Source organism: Scomber japonicus, chromosome 9, assembly GCF_027409825.1.
Source record: "Scomber japonicus isolate fScoJap1 chromosome 9, fScoJap1.pri, whole genome shotgun sequence".
Classification (NCBI taxonomy): domain Eukaryota; kingdom Metazoa; phylum Chordata; class Actinopteri; order Scombriformes; family Scombridae; genus Scomber; species Scomber japonicus.
This window is the reverse complement of record NC_070586.1, coordinates 36071495-36092924: the sequence shown is the minus strand read 5'-3', so window position 1 is coordinate 36092924 and position 21430 is coordinate 36071495. Positions and strand designations below refer to the sequence as shown.

Here is a 21430-nt window from a genome sequence, read left to right as displayed (position 1 = left end):
TATTAAGTTATGTGCAAGTTTATTATTGTGATGTATCCAAAATGTATATACCTGCTAAATAAATGCAGAATAAATAGACATACTTGATGATATCATATAAAACTTTTTCTTTTAGACTCTTTTAGGAATTAGACTTTCTTTTCTGGACCCCTTGGTGGAACGGTTCTGGGCCACGGGCCGTATGTTTGACACACCTGGTTTAGATCATTTGTAATACTGCTCACAATGACCTAATACAACCATAGACAGGTATAGGTTACAGATATAACCAAGCACATTTTGACATAAAGCACTAATGATCAATGATAAAAGAGGCTCTGTGTTTATACAGCCTGAATGTAAATAGCACCTTTCATACTGACATGTAGCCCAACATGTTGATATATACACTCACTGGCCTCTTCATTAGGAACACCTGTGTAATCTAATTCAGTCCATCACAACATCTCTGATATTATTTCAGTTTTTGTTAACACTGTTAGAAAGCTGATAATTGTACTTTATGATTATTACTGAGGTCATAGTGGGTGATGGAGGTGTACTAGGGAGTATTATATTGAATGGTGTTCCTAATATTATCCACTCCATTAACATACATGAGTGGAGAAAAATACAAGAAAAAACATTCCATATAATGCACCTCAGTACACCATCACTTAGTACGAGCTCAGTAATGGCAATGTTAATAAAAACTGAAAATGTCTAATTTTCAAAGAAATTAGTGTCATCCAACAACCTTACTGCAGGCAATGTGTTCAACTTGACCTTAAAATGAGTCCTAGTTTAATGTCACATTTACTGTTTCCCATATGACTTGAATGCAGCACGGGACAGAAGATACATGAACTGAGGGCTCAGTCGTACCCCAGCAGAGAACTTCGGCTTTTAAATTCCTGTAGAGCATCTTGAGGATAGTTCTAACCAGAGTGCTCAGAGTGTGTGATAAGGATTTTGCTTTTTTCCCCTCATGTCTCACACGCACACGCACACACGCGCACACACACACACACTTTAGCAGAGCGGTCAGGTTGTGAGTTCAGGTCAGATGGCTGGTGACTGTTGTTTCACTAGGAAAGCGACCAGCCTGCTGTCACTTCAAGCACTGAGTTCACAGCGACAGGGTGAAGCGCTGCTTTTGTCTCCACCCTGTTAAGGACACAGTGCTGGAGGGACAAAGTCTTTTTTTCTCACATGAAAATGGTCTCTCTTTTTTTTTTTTTAAGGAAGTGAAAACACAACAAAAGATATCTGCTATCTGCAGCTTTAAACTGGAAACATCAGCTGAAGTGGACACTCCTCCTCATTCATTAATGGTGCAGTGTGTAAGATTTAGTGCCATCTAGTGGTGAGAGTGTAGATTGCAACCAACTGAATACCCCTCAACCTTCAGTAGCCGTGAAACTCTTGAAAAACATGAAATGATGTGTCCCATTTACCTCGGAAGTTGGTAGTCGGAGCTGGGAATGATTTCACATCCAAGTTTGAAGTGTTCCAGTTCAGGAAGTCACAAAACTAGTTCTAGCCAGGTTAGCTATTGTTAGCCATTGAAAGCAATACCAGCTAATAACAATGCATTTTGCTCTCAAGTTGGACAGTGTGCCAATGATGCTAATAAAAAGGATCTTGAGGTCGGGGCTAGTGAGGTTCCCTATGAAAATTATATTCTATTGCTGCCAATAGATTCTGCTAAATCTTACACACTGGTCCTTTATCATGTAATTAAGACCACTTGATTCAAGTCACAATCAGGGTTTTCATCAAAACTGACCCTTTGGATGGTCGGGAGGACAAACATTCCTTTTTCTCCAGCATTAACTCTGTCTCTATCAGATGTCCATAACCAGTCAAATAAATAAACCAGGCGTTGCCACTAATGGAACCAGCCTCTTGTAATTTTTTCATGGCTTTTAGCACAAATCAAACTATTGATTCCATCATCAGTATAAAAAGAGGGCTTTTCCAGTTGTGGTCTTTGTTCAGGGTTTTGTTGTTTCAACAACATTCAGTCACTGAGACAGAAGAAGAAGGAATTCTCTAGGTCTAAGACAAACCCTGAGCTGTTGATGGTGTTAAGAGGTGAAGTTTTTAAAAAAATTTGAATTCCTCCAGGTGTGTGCATGTCTGTGTGTTTGTGTGTGTGTGTGTCACGCAGTGGAAGGCCATATGGGCAGCGGATGAGCTTCAGTGTTGAAGACGTACTGGTCTAGACTGATGAGGTCGGGGTCGTTGGAGAAGAGCAGGTACAGATATTTTAGGGTCTCTCCTAGGAAGAAGCTCTCCATCTTGTCTCGGGGGCTTGGGTAGTCCAGGTCACGCACGTTATTGATGGAGGTGTAGCCGCCAGAGGTAACCTGAGGGTCAACACACACAGATATATAATACATGCTATCTACATTCACTAAGTCCACGCGCTATATTTTACAACATTTTGTATTCACTAGCACTGTAGATATGAATAAACATATAGAGCTGGTGGGGCGTTCGAGACACATTTTGTTCATGTGTGGAAATAAAGCACACTTATGAATATTAAATTCCATTTCTGCCAATAGAACCTCCTCAATCTTACACATTGAACCCTTTAACCTCTTAACGCACGCTGTTCCGTCTACGGGACGGGACGGATGTTAGGAGGTAGCCACAAGTTCTTCTGAATGTTTTAAACACCAACCCTTAAACATATATATTCATGCCATACATTGTTGGAAAGCTTAGATTCTCCTGATTCATTCAAGACCACTCACGAATTATATGGTTGCTCACAGCCGTAATAGTATTAGCGATTAGCTCGGCTAGCCCCTCAGAGCTAAGTGAGAAAAGGTATAATGCCTACATACCTTCAAAGTCTTCCCTTTATCCACAACGATCATCTTATGACTCAGGACTTTCTGTACAGCTCGCCAAATATCCATTCTTGTGAAATATGAGATCCGTTTCCATAAAACCTAAGTACTTTCCTCAATATGTCCATGTATTTAGTCCAACGCGTAACGTAATAACACAAATAACAAACCATATACGGTCCGTTTACGTCATTTCCTGACCTGCACGTCCATCTCAGAGTACACGTGACTAGATGTTTACGACCGTGAGCCTCTTCTGCTTCTGACGACACCACACACAAGCCAATCGGTGTTTAGGATTAGGCAGTACAAGCCAATGAGGACATGTGGCCGACGACAATGACGACATGGCTTTGATTGACAGCTGTTCCAGCCTATGGAAATATTCGGTGAAATGAAGTTGATAATCTTTTAGCCAATGGTCTAAGGTTTCCAACGGTGTATGACATGACACTAAGCTATCAAGTTTGGCTGTCCATAAACAAACTCCAAGCGTAACCGGCGTGCGCCCGGTGCGTAAAAGAGTTGAATCATATATCATTACGCACTCGGCATTTTGGTACACGGTTGGTTCTTCTTCGACTTGACATATGACTTATAGCAAAATAAACAGATAGATAGATAGATAGATAGATAGATAGATAGATAGATAGACAGTTAGTTAGTTAGTCAGTCAGTCAGTCAGTCAGTCAGATAGATAGATGGATAGATGGATAGATGGATGGATAAATAGATAGATAGACATGGCCAAACAAAAAAAAATATGGTTATATATAATAATATAATATATAATAATAATAATAATAATAATAATAATAATAATAATAATAATAATAATATGGTGTCAGTTTTCATTAGAGACTAAGATTTTGATTGTAGGCAAAGGGGTTGTGAAGTTATAGGTGTTTGATTGTGGTTATACAGCTTTGGTAACCAAGTGTCCATTTGGAGTCTCCAAAAAGGACCTAAGGAAAACGCATGGACATACCTGTTGAAAAATAACTCATCATAATAATAATTCATCTTTTGGTCTTTTGACTCCAAATTTGGACTGCATGAAGCCAAGACCTGTGGCTCTGGCCTCATTGTGTCTATATCCCGCTGAGTGGTCCCTGAATGTCTGTACACATGTCATTGTATAGGCAAACCTATGGGCGAGTAAACAACCCCATCATTGTAACCTTTGCCACTCTTTGTCAGTAGGTCACAGAATCACACAGACGCTTTTACAAGAATCCTGAGAGTGTTTCCTTTCCAATGATACCAGACACATCTCTGAGTCTCAAACTATGTGGGATCTGTGCTGCCCACAACTTGGGCATGTCGTTTAGGCTAACAACATAAAAAATAGGGGCGTGTATTAAGAGGTTAATATGTAATTAAGACCGATTAGATTCAAGTCACAATCTGGGTTTTCTTCAACCGAGCCCTTTGGAAGGCCGGGAGGACAAATATTCCTGCTTTTCCAACATAAAATTTGTCTCTATCAGACGTCCACAACCAGTCAAATATATTTATATTTGGTGCAAGTGTGGAAATGAAGTAGAAAGAAAAGTGTCCTCTACTAGTGAATTTGGCTAGAGAACATTTTAGAATACTTCGACACTAGCAGTTCTTGACGATATCACCAGTGAGTTAAATATGATACTGTAATTTCATGACTGGCCTTTTGACTTGTTTTGTGGAGCAGAGTTGTGCACAGGCCTTAAACTGATACCTGAATCCAGCCTGCCTGCCCTACTGAAACACACTGATGACACCACTGTTACAGTTAGAGTCAAGCCAAAGAGAGAAAGAAACTTCAGAAATGACGTGAAGAAGGTCTACACAGGTCTCTTAAGTAGATGACTTCAGACTTTATCACAGGTACAGTGTCTTCTAGTAGCAATCAGTCAGTCTGCAATGATTCATCACTTTCAGCAGCTATTAAATTTCAATTTTCATTCCTTCCTCTAAAATATTTCTATTTTTATTTCTTCGAAGAGTAACCCCATTTTTCCAGACTGACAATTAGGGATATTTTTAGTCCTTTCATATAAAGTTAGTGTAGATGAGAGATGGTACCACATTTTACTGAGCGAGTACATCATCTTCAGGGTCTATCAGTGTGATCCAGAAGATGATGTCAGACGTACTGTATCTGTGGTCACTGACTTTAGTAGATTATATGTGTTACATTCTGTCTGGACAGGAGGGAGAGATGCCAGTTGACTCATGTGACTTACCTTAGTGTATTTGTTAAAGCTCTTGAGAATCTCCCAGCCCCAGACTCTGTACTTATGGTCCTTGGTGAACCTGTACAGGTAGAATAAACTCTCCACGGTCTCTGGTCTCAGGAGGTTGTGTCTGTCTGCGAGCTGCAACGATGAATATAAGCGGTTAATCTTTATCTTCCTACATGTAGACTTCTCGTTTCTGCTGTGTTTCTGCCCACCTTCACTTCCACGTCTCGGGTGCTGCCCTGGTGCATGTTGAAGTGGACGATCTCCGGGCTCAGGCCTGTCTCCATGTGCATGTACATCTGGTAACAGGTCTCCATCAGCTGTTTGGCTAGATCCATGTGATCAGCAGGCAGGCCGTTGTGAGCGCCTAAAGCCAGAGTGCCTGGCAGAAAACACACTAGGTGGTCCTGCAGAGACAGTTAACAGACAACATACTGGCTTTTATTGATTTGGTCTGTTTCTGTTTCTGTCTCTTAATCTCTTTTTTTAATCTATCTTTAGTCCAGCTTTTACTAAACTTCATCTTTTATTTTACTTTTCTTTCGTCTTTTTATTTTATTTAAATTGTTATCATTCTTATTTTCTCTTGTGTGCACTGATCTAAATGTTTGTCTTTTAATTTGTTCTTTGTTTTTATTCCTTTTCTTTATGTTGTTACTTGTTCTGTCTCATTATCAGCTTATCAATCAGCTAATCATTAGTTTATAAAGTTAGTTTCTTAGAATGTCACAAGCAGTCATCACTTAAACCAAAGTTTCACCACATAAAACAACATTTCATTGCTACGTGACATTTCTGAATGCAGGAAAACATTGATTTTCTTTTCATACTTTTTCAACATTGTGGATACTTTGAGGGTTACTGACCATTTTAGGGCTGAACTGTCCATGTGAGACTTCTCCAACAAAGGTGAGACCATTAGGTGAAGACTTCTGCAACAGGTTCTTCTTCACTCCCTCTACTGCCTGCAGATAGTCCTCCATGAACCTACAACACAAACACACAAAACAGTGGTTTCCACCTCAGGAACTACTATTTTAAAAGAACACGTCCATTGGACTTGCTGAAGACAAAAAGCAGCAGATCATTTTTATATGATTGATTAACCTATTCTTTAATTAAATGATGGATCATTCAGGCAATGAAACATCAAACAGTGAAACATGTTTGCTGCATTTTCACATATTTAAATTAGTGCTGCACATAATCAACTACTTTCAGCCCATTAAAACAATTTCCTAAAGCCCAAAGTTATATCTTCAAATATCTGTTCTGTCCAACCAAGATATTCATTGAGAAGCAGACAATCTTCTCTATTATTTTAGGTGGTATTTTATGCTTTTATTGGATTTGATAGTGATAATGAGGCAGAGAGATGCTTCAGAAATCTGACTGACTCCAACTGGGGACGTCATAGTTGGAGCACTGTGTCACTCCTCACATTTCAATAAGTTAGAAAGAAGAACTGCTGCTGTTATTATTGTTATGTAAGTTGTTTAATTGTTTGTCACTGTGCCTCACTCTCCTCTCTCCCTTTCTCCCTATCGTCTTTAATTTATCCTGTCTCTCTCCCATCCTCTCTCTCTCTCTCTCTCTCTCTCTAAACCCCAACCGGCCCACTTACAGTCCGGTTCTGCCTGAGGTTTCCTCTCGTTAAAAGAGAGCGTTTCCTTGCTGCTGTCACCAAGTGCTGCTCATGTAGGAATGTTGGGTCTCTTTGAATAAATTAAAGAGAACGGTTTAGACCTGCTCTATATGTAGAGTGCCTTGAGATGACTCTCATTGTGATTTGATTGATTATCAAAAATAGCTACAGATGAATCATCTATTATTCTACATATGGACTGAATAACAGCTGGTCAACATCCAGGTCACATTTTTTAAAGCCAAAATGCTAAAAACGGATTGGTTCTAGCTGATAGTGACTATTAACATTTTCCACTATGAATCATTGCTGCTGATTCATTTTTTGTCAATCGATTAATCAATCTATCAATTGTTTCTATTCTAGTGAAATCAGACAGTTTAAATCTGTGTAAGTAAGAAATAGAAATAGCATTGAAAGGAAACAGCAGTACTGTCTGTGTCACACTGAACCTCTCTAATGTCTTCGTAAATGTAAATGACTTCTGTTTAATATGGATGTAGAGACTGTAGAGCACGGCAGGTAACACACACACAGAGACATACGCACACTGTGAGAGGAGTTTATCACGCTGTGTCACATCTGTCAGGGAACACAGACTGGTACACAACCCTGACTCAGCAGATTATCTCATCGCTACTTGAACTTAAATACTGATCATGTGTAGTGAGACTCACTGGTCCTCCTTCTTGCCCCCCTGGACCCACTGTTTGAGCAGGTATTCATAGTAACTGTCTGCTCTGGCTCCCAGTGTGTAGATGCCCTGATGGGTGAACTGGCCGCTGTTGGTGTTGATGAACATGGGCACGAGGCCGTCCAGCTTTCCATCCAGCTTGTGGACTTGTTTCATCACCTCAGCCACGGCAGCCTGGAAAGCACAGAGCGAAGTCACATGACGTTTCTATTTTAAGAAGCTCAGAGTTAATTCCTCATCCTAAATAGATTGAGAGTAAAAGTGTCGAGAAAATTAAAGCGATGTAGACAGACACAGGAACCCTGCGGTTAGATTTTAAATGTGGTACAGTCCACATTTATTTACTAAGTGATACAAAACGGATCAAATCTATTTTGTATTATCTTCCATTCACGTCCTAGCAAGTGTGTTTTTTGGAGATTTCCTCTTAGAATCCACTCCCTTGAGTATTAACACTTATTTAACTCATCTAAACCTAAATATATTTGTGCCAGCTTGCCGTTCTATCCAATCCTGGGAACGCTTGTGGGAAAACAGATCAATCTGAGTCAGTAGAATGGTTGGCTCTGACCGATAAATAAATGCCTCCAGCTTGCTTACACACTGCAACTAAACAATTATTAGTGTTTGTCAGTGGGAAGCCAGTGAAGGATCGTGACCTTGTTACTCAAATAGTATCTGTGTTAGTCAATATGCCTGTATTGATGGTAGTGGGATGCAGCATGAAATCCTGTGTGTATTTACTAGTAGATGAACCAAGACGAGAAAAACAGCAACATCTATAAAATATCCTCATTTATCAAATACCACTTCACTAAAACTACTGACTATATCATACATGTTACTGACATATTACATATTAGGATATGGAGTCCTATTATGATTATCACTGAACTCTTTCAACAACCGGACTGATTTTTTAATATTAATACATCAGATTAAAGAGTAAACCTGACTGAGTGCTGCTGTAATCAGTTCAAAGATTGAAGGCAACTGAGTTCTGACTCTCTGTGACCAAGCTGCTGGGGTGCTTTGAGGTGAATCCTGGTTGGTCTGAGAGCTGCAGGAAGCACATTAGAAACTTTTGTCTTTTTATTATAATTGGGATTTCTTGTTTTTCTAACTGTATGTTTTAATGTTTCCAATTATTACTGTTTAATCATCCTCTCATATATTGTTTTTTTTAATGTAAAGCACAATGAGTTGCCACTGTGTATGAAATGCGCTGTATAAATAAAGCTGACTTGCCTTGTTGACAGTTAGCCACAGTCCAGTGGGAGAGGTGAACATGGCAGCTGTAGGGCAATGAAAGCCACAAAGTATCAATTCATACAAGATCAAATCTAAAGAGTCTAACACCTCTGGTCTACTGGAGAGATTTAGAAGTCATGCTTGTGGCACTGTGGGGTTTAATGGAGGAACCAGGAAGAGGAGACTATTTAGCTAATAGGTTCTTACACTAGAGGAGCAAGCAGCAGAGGAAGAATAAAGTTAGACTTTAGTCAGATTGTCAGTGTGTTGGGCTCAGCTCTACATTTTGGGTCAGTGATTAGTTTGTTTAATCAGCATCAGTTGGGTTTTGAGCTTACTGTAAGACTGAAACCATTCACGTAACTCATTCCATATAAATAAAAGGCTTCAGGAAGTTAAAACAAGTTTTAAACAGCACCTGATGTTTAAAGACTGTGTAAAGTGAATTCAAACATTTTCTTCTAAACACATTAAATAGGTCATAAATGTATTTCTAAAAAAGGTGTAAAAAGCATTTCAACCATTTAGATTTGAATTGTGGAGCTAGACTTCACAAACTGTGTTTCAAGATTTCTGTGTTCAGGATTTAGTGGGCGGGTCTGAAAATCACTGCTCCGTTATTAGCATAAACCCACCCCTGCTGCTGTAGAGGTATAAATACATTCAGCTCACACAACTACTACTACAGTCTACAGTTAGCTGAGTTAGCCGCCAAGCTAGCAGCCGAGCTAGCCGCCGAGCTAGCAGCTGAGTTAGCAACAGAAAGCTCTCAGACATAGCATCCATGTTTCTGATAGAGGTGGTAACTTTGATTGACAGGTGACACTTGGTAGGGGGCGGGGTTTCAGCGAACTTGGCGGGCACTCCCACAGCGTTTGGGAGCAGAGAAAGAGGCTAATTTGTACACAACTTTGAAGCCTAATTTTATATATTTGGCGATTTTTTTAATCATTCAAATTTGGCAGGGTGGTTAACAACACACTTTTCTGCGGTATGTCAAACTCAGAACTAGGGTTGCAAAGGGGTGGAAAATTTCCGGTAAATTTCCGGAAAGTTTCCGGTAAATTTCCATGGGAAGTTAAACTGGGGAATTTTGGAAATATTCCAAATTGGAAACTTTCCATGGGAATTATGGGAATTTATGGGAATTAAATGGGAATTTATGGCAACTGAGGGTAATTTAGTGGAAAGGTATCATCATTTGATTGATTAATTGGATAAAAAAAAGTCCACCCCTTCATTAAAAAACAGAACATTATTTTAAATTGACGATAAAAAAAGGTGCACAATGTCGCTTGATGTCCCTGAGCTGTTGAAGTTATATTCAATTATACAATTATTTATAATTTAATGTTAAAAAAACAACTAAATGTTATTATTCTTAATGGTTTCACACACAACTCTGAAAAAATACAACAATGTGTCTGTGAAGCTACACATCCCCGACAGGGATGTGTCTAATGTATCCTGGTGGAGATACAACTCATAAAATCCAAAATATACAAGATGTTTTTCAAACTATTTGTTATTGTTATTTACTTAGGTGCAAATGATATAACTAGTAACATCAAAGTTCCACTCCTGTCTGTTAAAGTGATTTTTACTGCATAAATTGTGGTTTATTTGGTTTTGACCAGTTTTATTTTTTCCACCATAAGGCTAAATATAGCACTTACACATAAAAATATCCCTAAATATATTACCATATGATGTCATCAAAACCACAGGCTCAAAAGTCTGGCTTCAAGTTGTGTGCTCTGGGCTCAAAAATGTGGTCTAGGATTGTAGAAATCATCTGTGCATGTGATGGAGGAATGCACAGTGCATGTAGGGGGCGTGGTCTCAGTAGCCCTGCCGTAAACAGTGTGCTATGTGAGCATGTGATAGCATAGATATTCAACTGTACTGCATGACATCTGGTTGTTTTAGTCAGGATTATGCTAAAATATTATTTTACACAACTATATTTAAGTTCCCTAATAAGAACATACCTTCAGTTTAGTAAATTCCCGGTTTATTCCCGTTAATTCCCGTTAATTCCCATTAATTCCCGTTAATTCCCATGGAAAGTTTCCAAGTTTGAAAATTCCCAGAATTTTGCAACCCTACTCAGAACACATATTTATTCTTACTTTAAACGGACTTTAAAGCAGTAACTGTCAGTGGCTTTAAGGTTTCTATGTAGAAGTGAATGTATGATGATATTTCAGCTCTTTGCATTAGCAGTGTGTTGGTGGGTTACCTCATACTGAGGGTCCTTGGTGAGGCGGCTGAGTTCTCTGAACTCCAGCTGGATGCTGGTGACCTCGGCCACAGTGCTATCAGAGGTCCAGCGGGGGGGGTGAGCCGTGCCTTTGCCAATGTTCACATCGGAGTAAGGGATCTTGGACGGGGTGTTGAAGGCCGGCATCAGCCTGGATCCGATGTCTTTCTGCAGAGGAGGAGTGCAGGACGGAGAAGATGATCAAACACTAACTGTTCATGGATGCTTGTTCCTATTCAGGGTTCCAATTCCAGGATTTTTCCAGGACATTTTTTCAGCTGCTATAGTATGACAGACAAGTTATCACACCAAGCACTAATACACCCCCCATTTATAATAAATTATGACACATTTCTAAGCGTGTAGAGCAGGGGTGTCAAACATACGGCCCATGGGCCAGAACCGGCCCGCCGAGGGGTGCAATCCAGCCCACTTTCCTTCCTGTGTTCTTTTCCTTCCTTCCAGCTGTCCTTCCTACCTTTCTTTTATCCTTTCTTTGTTCCTTCCTTCCTTTCTTCCATCCATCTGTCCTTCCTCCCTTCCTTCCATCTGTCCTTCCTTTCTTCCATCCATCTGTCCTTCCTCCCTTCCTTCCATCTGTCCTTCCTCCCTTCCTTCCATCTGTCCTTCCTCCCTTTCTTTTATCCTTTCTTTGTTCCTTCCTTTCTTCCTTCCATATGTCCTTCCTCCCTTTCATCCTTCTGTCCTTCCTCCCTTTCTTGCTTCCATCTGTCCTTCCTCCCTTTCTTCCTTCCTTCTTTCCTTCCATCTGAGCTTCCTCCATTCCCTCCATCTGTCTTCCTCTCTTTCTTCCTTCCTTCCTTCCTTCCATCTGTCCTTCCTCCCATCTGTCTTTCCTACCTTTCTTCCCTCCTTTCTTTTACCTGTCTTTCCATCCTTCCCTTCTTATTTCCTTCCTTTCTTCCTTCTTTCCCTCCATCTCTTTAATGATCCAGCCCACATGAGATCAGATTGGTCTATATGTTGCCCTTGAATGAAAATTAGTTTGACCCCTCTGGTGTAGAGCATCACATGGTCCGCTGCGCTGGCTAGAAGCAGAGAAGCACTGTGCCTTAATGCTGCTCATTGAAGACAGTGTGAGAACAGATTGCATGAGCAAACCTTCTAAACCATTTGTGTTCCAAGCTTTTCCAGGACAATTGACTTTTTCTCTCATTTTATGTGTTTTCCATGACTGGAAAATTGGTCAATCATTTTCCAGGTTTTCCAGGATGCGTGAGTCCCCTGTTATTTATTAAATGTAGAAATGATCAGTCACTTTGTCTGATATGATAATGACTTTACTATGTTTGTGTTTCTCTAAACATTGTTAAATTTCCATAAACAAATGAGATGATGTTTGAGATTCTATGTTTTACATGCTCCACGGGCAAATATGTAGGCAAATATGCTCTAATGCCTTCAAATCACAACACATTTATCACTGTGTGTTTTCAGAGTTGTTGCCATGGTTGTGGAAGGAATAAAAGACCAGTGAACATATCACTTCAACATCTGTATCCAGTGTGAGCTGGAGGAGGCAACAGGGTCTATGAGAGGAAAGTAGAAGTAGTGGAAATACTGCAGGTGTTTCTCAGTGATACACTAATGATTCTGAATGCAACCCTATCTTAAAAATGTTCCAATTAGTGTTGTTTTTCCTCTTAGGAAACTAACATGATGATTGAGAGGATGTTTATTTCTGTGTTAAAGTTTAAATGAATTGTTCTTCACTGTAGTTAAAGTAACAACTCCTGTGAAACAGTGTCAACCTTACAATGACACCGGCTCACAGTTTTGATCTGAACGCCGACCACTGGCTTCTTTTTGGCAGCCTGAGTAACATCTACAGTCTGCTCAATACTTCCTGCATACTAGTAGACAGTGAAGGAGCGGCTATCAGCTTTCTTTGGTGTATTTACATTTTTTATCTAAACAGGTAGTCTCATTGAGATATGAATCTCTTTTTCAAGAGAGACCTGTGTACACATATACAAACAAGTTTATACACACAGACACATACATGATTCACAGACATACATTTACACATTAGGAGAAAAACATGTGAAAGCATGATTTCCAACACCTCAGCACAACTGTCTAAAAAGTTTGAATGAAATAAGAGAATCCAGCTTAAGATTCTTCTGAAGTGTGTACAATAATACACATAATGTTAAAATAACCTGAGACCTGACTTTATAGGTGCTATATTTGAAGATAACTAGGCAGATTTTCCTATAAAGCTTTATAGATTAACAACATACAGTGCTGCTCCCTTCTGTCTGTTAATGCAGACCAACTCATTCATAAGTAGGCAATGGTGGGTGAGACCTTTATATAGAGAGAGAGAGAGTGGAGGGAGAGACATGCACGTATACAATATCAACATAATCAAGCAAAAACTAAATTGTACATTGCACTATTGTTTTGTGACTATCAAAAGAGAAACAACATTTGCAGTGATAGATAGTAAGTACTCTTAGGTGAACTTGAGGATAATATGCATGTAATTTAGTCATTTAATATTAGTTTACATCACTCAATATTTACTATCTATTTACTCACAGCTTTATCCAGGAACAGAGTGTCTCCTGTCAGGTGATATGTACTCAGCAGGCCTCCCAGGATACGGATGGTGCTTTCAAACAGGTTGACGTCTACGTTCTTGTTGAAGGTGAGCTCCGTGGCAACCCATGACTTCGCTTCTTCAAACTCTGACAGACAAGAAAAGACAAAAAAAAATCTTTACGTGTCTAAACGATACAATTCTAGAAAGTTGAGAGAAACTGGTGTTGGTTTTATGGACTTTTTAACACCTTTACTTCAGTTTTTTCCAAACTGATTACAGCTGCCTTCATCTGAAAGTGCCAACGTACAGACCTTCCAATCCTACAGGAGGAGGGTACTTTATATTTAAAAGAACTATTTTCAGCACAGTGTCACAGCCACAGAGAGAGACTTTTGGCCTTGTTACAAACAGAGATGATGTAATACAGATTTGAAAAGTTCAGTGTACCTTCTTTCAGTCCCAGGATCCACATGGTATCCAAGGCGTCGATGAGCGTCAAGCCCAGACCGAACCACTCGCTGTAGGACTTGGAGATGGGTCTGAGCTCATCGTGGCCCCAGGCAAAGTCTTTATAGCCCTTCCATGCATGTCTGAAAGACTCCCGCACCACCTCCAGCCATTTAGATACTGCAACACACACACACACACACACACACACACACACACACACACACACACACACACACACACACACACACACACACACACACACACACACACACACACACACACACAAGAAGCCTGTTTAGCATCCCATCTGACTCTGAAGAGTGGTTCAGAAACAAGCTGCTATTGTCTGGGGAAGCAAGTGAATCAACACACACCTGACTCTTGAGTAGAATTGGCCTCTTGGTTAGCAGGTGAGTCATCTTTGGCACCTTCTGTGGCTTGGTGGGTGTCGATCACAGACCCCCGCCAACTGAAAGTGAGCAGAAGATTAACAATGATGAATGTTGTCATTATTTTAAGGAGAACAAACTTCAGCTGAGATCACACTGCTTGAGGCTGTAGTGATTGTGCAATGGTCTCACGGTGTTTTATTATGAGATGAGTGCAATGTTTTATGTGCAATTTATTGTTGTTTATCTGTGTGTTTTTTACAGTAACCGTGGAGACATTTATGTGCACAGCCTTTGAGTCCAAGATGAATTTCCACGACAATAAGACAATAAAGTCTATGGTATTGTATCCTATCGTATCTAATGTGTCACCTGATCACTCCCTCCTCATTCTTGACGTTGGACGCCTTGTCGTGCTGCTCTGAGGTGTTTCCTTTCTTCTGTAGGCGGTTCAGGAGGGCAGGAGGTCCTCTCTTATTGGACACTTTCCTCTGTGGAAAATGGGAAAAAGCACAAGACACATTTTTAACCCTCACATACTGTTTATATTCTGACGAATAGTGTGTTTGAATGATATGCTGATTTTTTTTTTTTTTTTTTTTATATAAACAGGTCAAAATTGTACATTTGCATATATGAAAATGTGTATATTTTTGTATACTGTGAGTCACATTAGGAAAAGTCAAGGTAAAAGAAATGTGTATATGATGTTTTTACAGCTCTCACATGTAAAAATAGTATGTGAGGGTTAAAGCTGATGGATCTGAACTACAGAGGCCTGTACTACGAAGCTGGATTTTCTCTTATCGAGATAACTTCAGGGTTAACCCTGGGTTTTCCGTACTACAAAGCTGGTTCACTTCTTACCGGGGTAAATCACCATGGTAACTTATGCTGAACAGCTAACCTGCTCCGGAGCAGGTTATGTTCTGGATGACAGATCAATGAGTACAAAAGCACCACCTCCTGACCAATCAGTTCTCTTAGAAAATGACCTGCCCATTCTTAAAAGATCCTGTCAACATTGGTGCGCGGATCGCGAGAGGAGCGCTTAGGAGAGAAAGAGTTTTTAGTGATAGATGCAATTTTTTAATTGGCCAAAATATATATTTAAAAAATAATCATTGAGGCACGTGGGGGATATTATTCTGTAGGTTTGACATCCTGAGATCAAAGTGTCAGGGAGCATAATAACTGTATTTATTTATTGTAATTGTAAAAAATTGACGAAAATATATATTTGTAAAATAAGCCTTGAGGCACATGAGGGATATTAGTCTGTATGTTATACAGTTGGTTTGAAATCATTCACTCAAATGGTTGAAGCGCATAATAGGTTTGTATTTTGAATGTTGAATATTAAACTAACTTAATGTCTCTTATGAGAGGAAGGGCACTGAGGAAGCGATCTGCCCCAAACGTCTGTGCCGTAATAAAGTGGCATTGTGTGATCAGAGTGCTGTCCGTTTATATTGTCCGATAAATTAATATTGTATGATCTCATGAATTTACACATTAACAGAGTCGGCAATTTTCTGCCAGCATTCCTTCCTGACTTTTGCTGCTGCATCAGTGTTGCATCAGTGTTGCAACAGTGTTGCTTTTGGCCTGGATGATGTTTGAATTCTTCATATTTATGAAGAATAATTGTCTGCTCCTCCATGGTAAAGTAGTCTGCTCTGCAGGGTTTCTCCATGTTTGTGATTGGTCAGACGCTGCAAACACCTCCCCTTTATGTGAGCGCGCAGAGATCCAGATTGGAAAACCCTGGGTTGATTTACCGGGTTGATAACCAGCTTCGTAGTACCGCTTATCCTAGACTGCGAATATCTGGGTAAATCAATCCAGGTAACGGAGAGATATCCTGGATAGGTTAATCCAGCTTCGTAGTACAGGCCTCCGGAAAGGCAAGGCAGCTTCATTTCTTTTATTTTTATTCAGCACATTTCATACCCAGAGGCAGCTCAATGTGCTTTACATAAAAACAAACAGAATTGGAAGTGAGAAGATGTTAATGTTATATATACAGTCAAGCCCGAAATTATTCATACCCCTGGCAAATTGTGACTTAAAGTTACTTTTATTCAACCAGCAAGTTGTTTTTTGACCGGAAGTGACACAGGCGTCTCCAAGAAGATAAAAAGACGATGTACAAAAGGCATCATTGTGGTAAAAAAAATATTTCAGTCAGCTTTTATTTACATTTGAACAAAAAGTGGCATGTCCAAAAGGGGTATGAATAATTTTGGGCTTGACTGTACATATATATATACTACTATATTATGCTGTTGTTTGCATTATTGTATACCCATAATAAAAACTACCTTATAATTGTTTCATATAGATAGTGTGTGTGTGTGTGTGTGTGTGTGTGTGTGTGTGTGTGTGTGTGTGTGTGTGTTAGTTTAACTGGAGTTTTTGACAGCAGCAGAGCTCTAGAGGCTCAGATAGCTGTAGTTGTAATACATGTCAAAGAATAAAAACGCCTCAACACACATAATGTAGACTACTTTAATTAGATAATCATTTGTGTCATCAGGCTAAATCCTCAAATCAATTAATACCAGTAAGCAGAATAAAAAGCATTCTACAGTATAAAGGAGTAACATGACTGGCTTTCCTTCCTGAGTCTCAGACTATCAGCTGCATGTGTTCCCATTCTCTCACCATCAGCTCCACTCAGCAGCTTGAAAAGGGCAGAGTGGATTCGCACTCGTCGTGACAATAATGTAAAATGTCAAATTTCAGCAGCTGCATTCATCATTTAGCAGCAGTGTAGTGCTGCTGCTGAAAGCGTATAGAGGAAGTACATAGAGGATACTTCACACATTAACATGAATAATTACACTAAGCTTCCCGTTCTTAAGTGTCACTAATGAAAGTGACCTTTTCTCTCATCACCCAGATACATTTGTAGACATTATTGTTTACTTGCTGTGTATCTTCCCTCTTTTTCACTGCATGTACATATTATAACTGACATTTCTCTTGAATAATAACTCACAACATTTACTGCTGAAAATTCTAAGTAGTAGAAAACATTTAATTAAAGTTATGGGATTTTGTTGCAACTACTTTCTACTGAAAAACCATTCTGACAGGAAGTTGTGTGAATTGTCTGGAGTAACAGGGATATTGTTTTTGTGAGCTGCACACAGATAATTCCATTCACCTCCATTGTTTCGGGGTGATAGCAGTAATCACACACACACACACACACACACACACACACACACACATTCAAATAAAACCAAAACTATACACCTGGATAGATTCCACTACAACAAAGTAGGATAATGTGCTTTTTTTTAATTTGGAGGAACCAGCTCTGTATATGTGTCCATATTGTAAGATACTGTACTGACACAGCTCTCATTGCAGTTACTGTGTAAGTGAAAGCAGTCATTCAGCAGTGCTTTTCTATTATGAAACATTACATTTATAGTGGTGGTTTGGCACAAAGTGACTGACAGGTGTGATGGCAATTTAAGTAATGTGCTTCAACTTTCACATTATTTGAATCTAAAATTATACAGGCCTGACAGGTTGTTGTTCCTGTAATGTAGACATCAGCTGATCCTAAGTGAAGGGTGTCGGTAACATTTTTAATGTTAAGTCAATATAAGAATTTAGATTATTTGACAGGCTCTCTCCTTCTTTCTGAATATCATAATCTAAGAAAAAGCAAACGCATCCAAATGAATGAATGTAAAAAACAGTGGATGTTAACTCAAGAAAATGTAAATATGTCAGTTGAGTATCAGACAACGTTCAACAATGTGAATATTCTGCTGCATCCCTACAGATTCAATTACAACCACTGTAATTCAACTACTGAGCCTGAACACATTTTGATACCTGACATGTTCAGTGATCAGATGCTGAATTTATCTTAAATCAACACTAAGCTAAGGAATGTAAAAATGTCATTAGCACAGAACATTTTTCCACACTTTCCAAATATTTCAAGAACTGTAATCTCATTAGAGAATGTGTGATAAAAAAGAGAAGCAGAGGTTTAGAAACCTGGGAGGGTTGTTCTGGCAGCAGTGGTTGGACTTCTTTGACTGGCTCAGGAAGCAGATGAGGGATGACGGGCCTCAGGACACTGTTGCTGTCTTTCTCCAGCTCTCCTCCTGTAAGGCCTTCACACACATGCGCATACAGCTTTAGTATGTACAGTATAATACAGCCTACATCTGGGTGCATTTTAATACCGCAGCCCCGCAGCCCCCCCCCCCCCCACACACACACACACACACTATCATTTAAACACAGTCTTACCTCTGAGGTGATCAGTAACAGTAGGATATGAGGAAATACCACAAATAAAAAGAAGGACGAGGATGAAGACGATGACGCTGCGCTGCAACCTGGACAGCTGCTTCCATTTCTGCAAATACACAGTAAGAAAAAAGAAAAAGAGGAAGAAATACTGTTTATTTTTATCCAGTCCAGACATTGAGGTAGAGATTTATTATAGACCAAACAAGAACCTGCTGAAGAAAACTACCTTTTTATTTGTTTTACATTGTTCTTTGAATTGTTTTTTTTTAGTCTTTAATCTATTAGGGCTGGGCAATTAATCAAAAAATAATGGAAACTGACATTTAGAAACTCTAATGGACTTAATCTTGCTCATGTCAATTAATGGTGGTGTTCACCACCAACTTGTCTCCAGTGATCATTTGAACCCAAACCATGATCTTTACATAGTTCTAATCAAGTAAACTAGACATTAACCACAGCGTCACACCTTCAAACATCTTTATTTTCACTCCCTAAAGATACTCATGTGTGAGGGCAGCAGTGGAAAATACTAAACTAAAGAAACTGTGAAAATACATCATTGTTCATCAAGGAAGGAGATAATCCTTCATTAATAGTAATCCAGGTTAAAAGTTCAATTAATCGTGATTTGGATTTTTGCCATAATCGCCCAGCCCTACAATCTATCTATCTATCTATCTATCTATACAGTAAGTACTGTAACATCCTGAATGTGTTCACTATGTAGACCACAGCATGTGTATCTGAAGATACTAGATACTGATAGCCAAGTACATTTGTCTTTACTGACAAGCTGTGCTGTAATTCACATATTGTTTGAATTACAGTTAATTATTGTTTTCATTATTATTTCATGCCATGAGATGAATTCATTGATCGATAGTTTGCTTCATGAAATCAATTCCGTAAAATTGTCCAGAACCAAAAGATAGTTGATTTTCTGTTTTCCACACATATGACAACTGTCAGCCAGCACTAACAAAAATGGGACACAAGTGCATTGTTTTTCTCAGGTCTGTGCAGGAATATTAAACCAGAGCATTATAGTAATAATGTCCTGATGTGACCCACTTACTCTCCAGCAGGACTGCCTCCTCCACTGCTTACTGTTGTTGTAACTGCCCCCTCCTTCTTGTCCTGTGAAGGTTATAGACACATAGCCCTGACGAGATGGTGAGTGCATGTCTGCGACCCAGCCCTGGAGGAAGACACACAGTGAAGAATGAAGTGTCAGAAGTGATAGAAGAGCTGCTAAGAAAGGAGGTGTGGTGATCTGAAACCAGCTCCTAACAAGGAAGTGGGACAAGATGCAACCACATTGTGAGACTGGCTTAGTAAACATGGGTGTGTGTGTTACATGATTAAAAAAAAACCTCACCATAGTGTCAGATAGAAAATGCAAAGTTTTTCCGCTCTTAATCACTTTATTCATATTCCATTTATTTGCCTTTGCAGAAAAGCGCTTTACTTTACGTTCAAGCGACACAAGTTTGTGTAACCTTATTGCACAACACAACTTAACCTGACCTGAGAAATATAGCTACAATACTAGTGCTTCATTTCAGCCAAAACACAAGCATCAACAGCTAGCTGTCATCTCATCCTCAAACACCAACTGTTATCAACAGGGTCATTCTATCAATGTTTATATTTACTACATTACATAGCTTAGAGTTAATATAACATTTAACCTTACTAGAAGCAGTGTATACAAGTTAGTTTTATACAACGTTAACTAAATAGTAACTCTAAATGTACCTTTCATACGAGGGGTACAATACTGTGTAGCCCCGCTGTAGCGCCTACTTCGGCTCCGCGTCACTGACTTGAAGTAACGTTTTGGCGGATTCACAGCACAACTGTGGACCGAGGCATGACTTAAGGCCTAAAAGAAGCGATAACACGGGTTTAAAAAAAAAGTCGTGCATTTTTCCAGAAAAAGAGAAACAATTATTGTAAAAATAAACAAACAGATTAAAAATCACTTGTTTTGTTGATATTTAAAAGGAGTCCAGGAAAAAAATGAAATATGTAGCAGGCATTACCTTTAAAAGTATCCAGCGTAAAAATGTGTAAGCAGCCTAATCCACCGCCAGGAGAGCAACAACAGTCCGTGTTTAAACTGTGGTTAGCTCACGTTTATAAAAAAAAAGCCTCGGGGGTCCCTTCATGTTAAAAAAACCGCTTCACCTACAGTATACCGGATGCTACGCTAATTTTAATATGAATATATCACAGACAAATTGTCCCTATGTTGCCCACTTGTAGCTTTGATAGTGATGCCGCTCACTGGCAACAACAAACGGAATACAGATGCTGCCCACATGCTGCTTTCAGTGACTCCGAAAACCTCGTAAATTCCAGCAGTTGCCTTTGTCAAGGAGTTCAAACGTTTGGAAGGAAACGAATCCGATATTTATTGTGTTCCCTTTTAAGCATTTAGAAGCTGTCTGCCATTTTTTATAACATTATGTTCAATTATTATACAAGAAACAAAATATTATGACATTTGCAGTGGTGTTTCATAAAAAAAATCATAAAAGTAGTGTTTATTGCAGGGATGGAATTAATTACATGATGCAGGTGTTATTTATTGTAAACATTGTTATGTATGCCTTGAATACAGCTTTTCCTAACATCAGTACTAACATGACATATTAATACTAGCACACCTCTTAAGAATGATCAGCTTTATGTAACAGTGACGGGGACATAATGGGCTCTTATGGCACAGATACCTCCCTGTTGATTTACCATTGGGGTCATTTATGATATTTAGGATTTTTTTATTGGTCCAGCCTGAGCCTTTAGGAT

The 21430-nt window shown here is 39.2% G+C and overlaps 1 protein-coding gene across 1 annotated transcript; it reads right to left on the bottom strand.

Annotated features, from left to right (window-relative positions):
• Positions 1–1616: 1616 nt before the first annotated feature.
• Positions 1617–20928, bottom strand: man1b1b (mannosidase, alpha, class 1B, member 1b). Its single transcript, XM_053325764.1, has 15 exons — positions 20662–20928; positions 20375–20501; positions 19692–19814; positions 18611–18719; positions 18353–18471; positions 14699–14817; positions 14312–14406; positions 13935–14114; positions 13484–13632; positions 10898–11086; positions 7388–7578; positions 5932–6052; positions 5278–5472; positions 5069–5200; positions 1617–2351 (listed from the first exon to the last, which is right to left on the bottom strand). Exons 3-15 carry the CDS (start codon positions 19797–19799, stop codon positions 2145–2147), a joined length of 1914 nt encoding a protein of 637 aa, XP_053181739.1. The 5' UTR covers positions 19800–19814; positions 20375–20501; positions 20662–20928; the 3' UTR covers positions 1617–2144.
• Positions 20929–21430: the final 502 nt, after the last annotated feature.

Excerpts from the sequence above, each read along its gene's own strand:
- man1b1b (XM_053325764.1), bottom strand. The coding sequence starts at position 19,799 with ATGCACTCACCATCTCGTCAGGGCTATGTGTCTATAACCTTCACAGGA. Across the intron at positions 14,407-14,698 it reads AATGAGGAGGGAGTGATCAG|TTGGCGGGGGTCTGTGATCG; the intron begins GTGACACATTAG and ends GCTCACTTTCAG. Across the intron at positions 6,053-7,387 it reads GGGGGCAAGAAGGAGGACCA|GTTCATGGAGGACTATCTGC; the intron begins GTGAGTCTCACT and ends TTTGTGTTGTAG.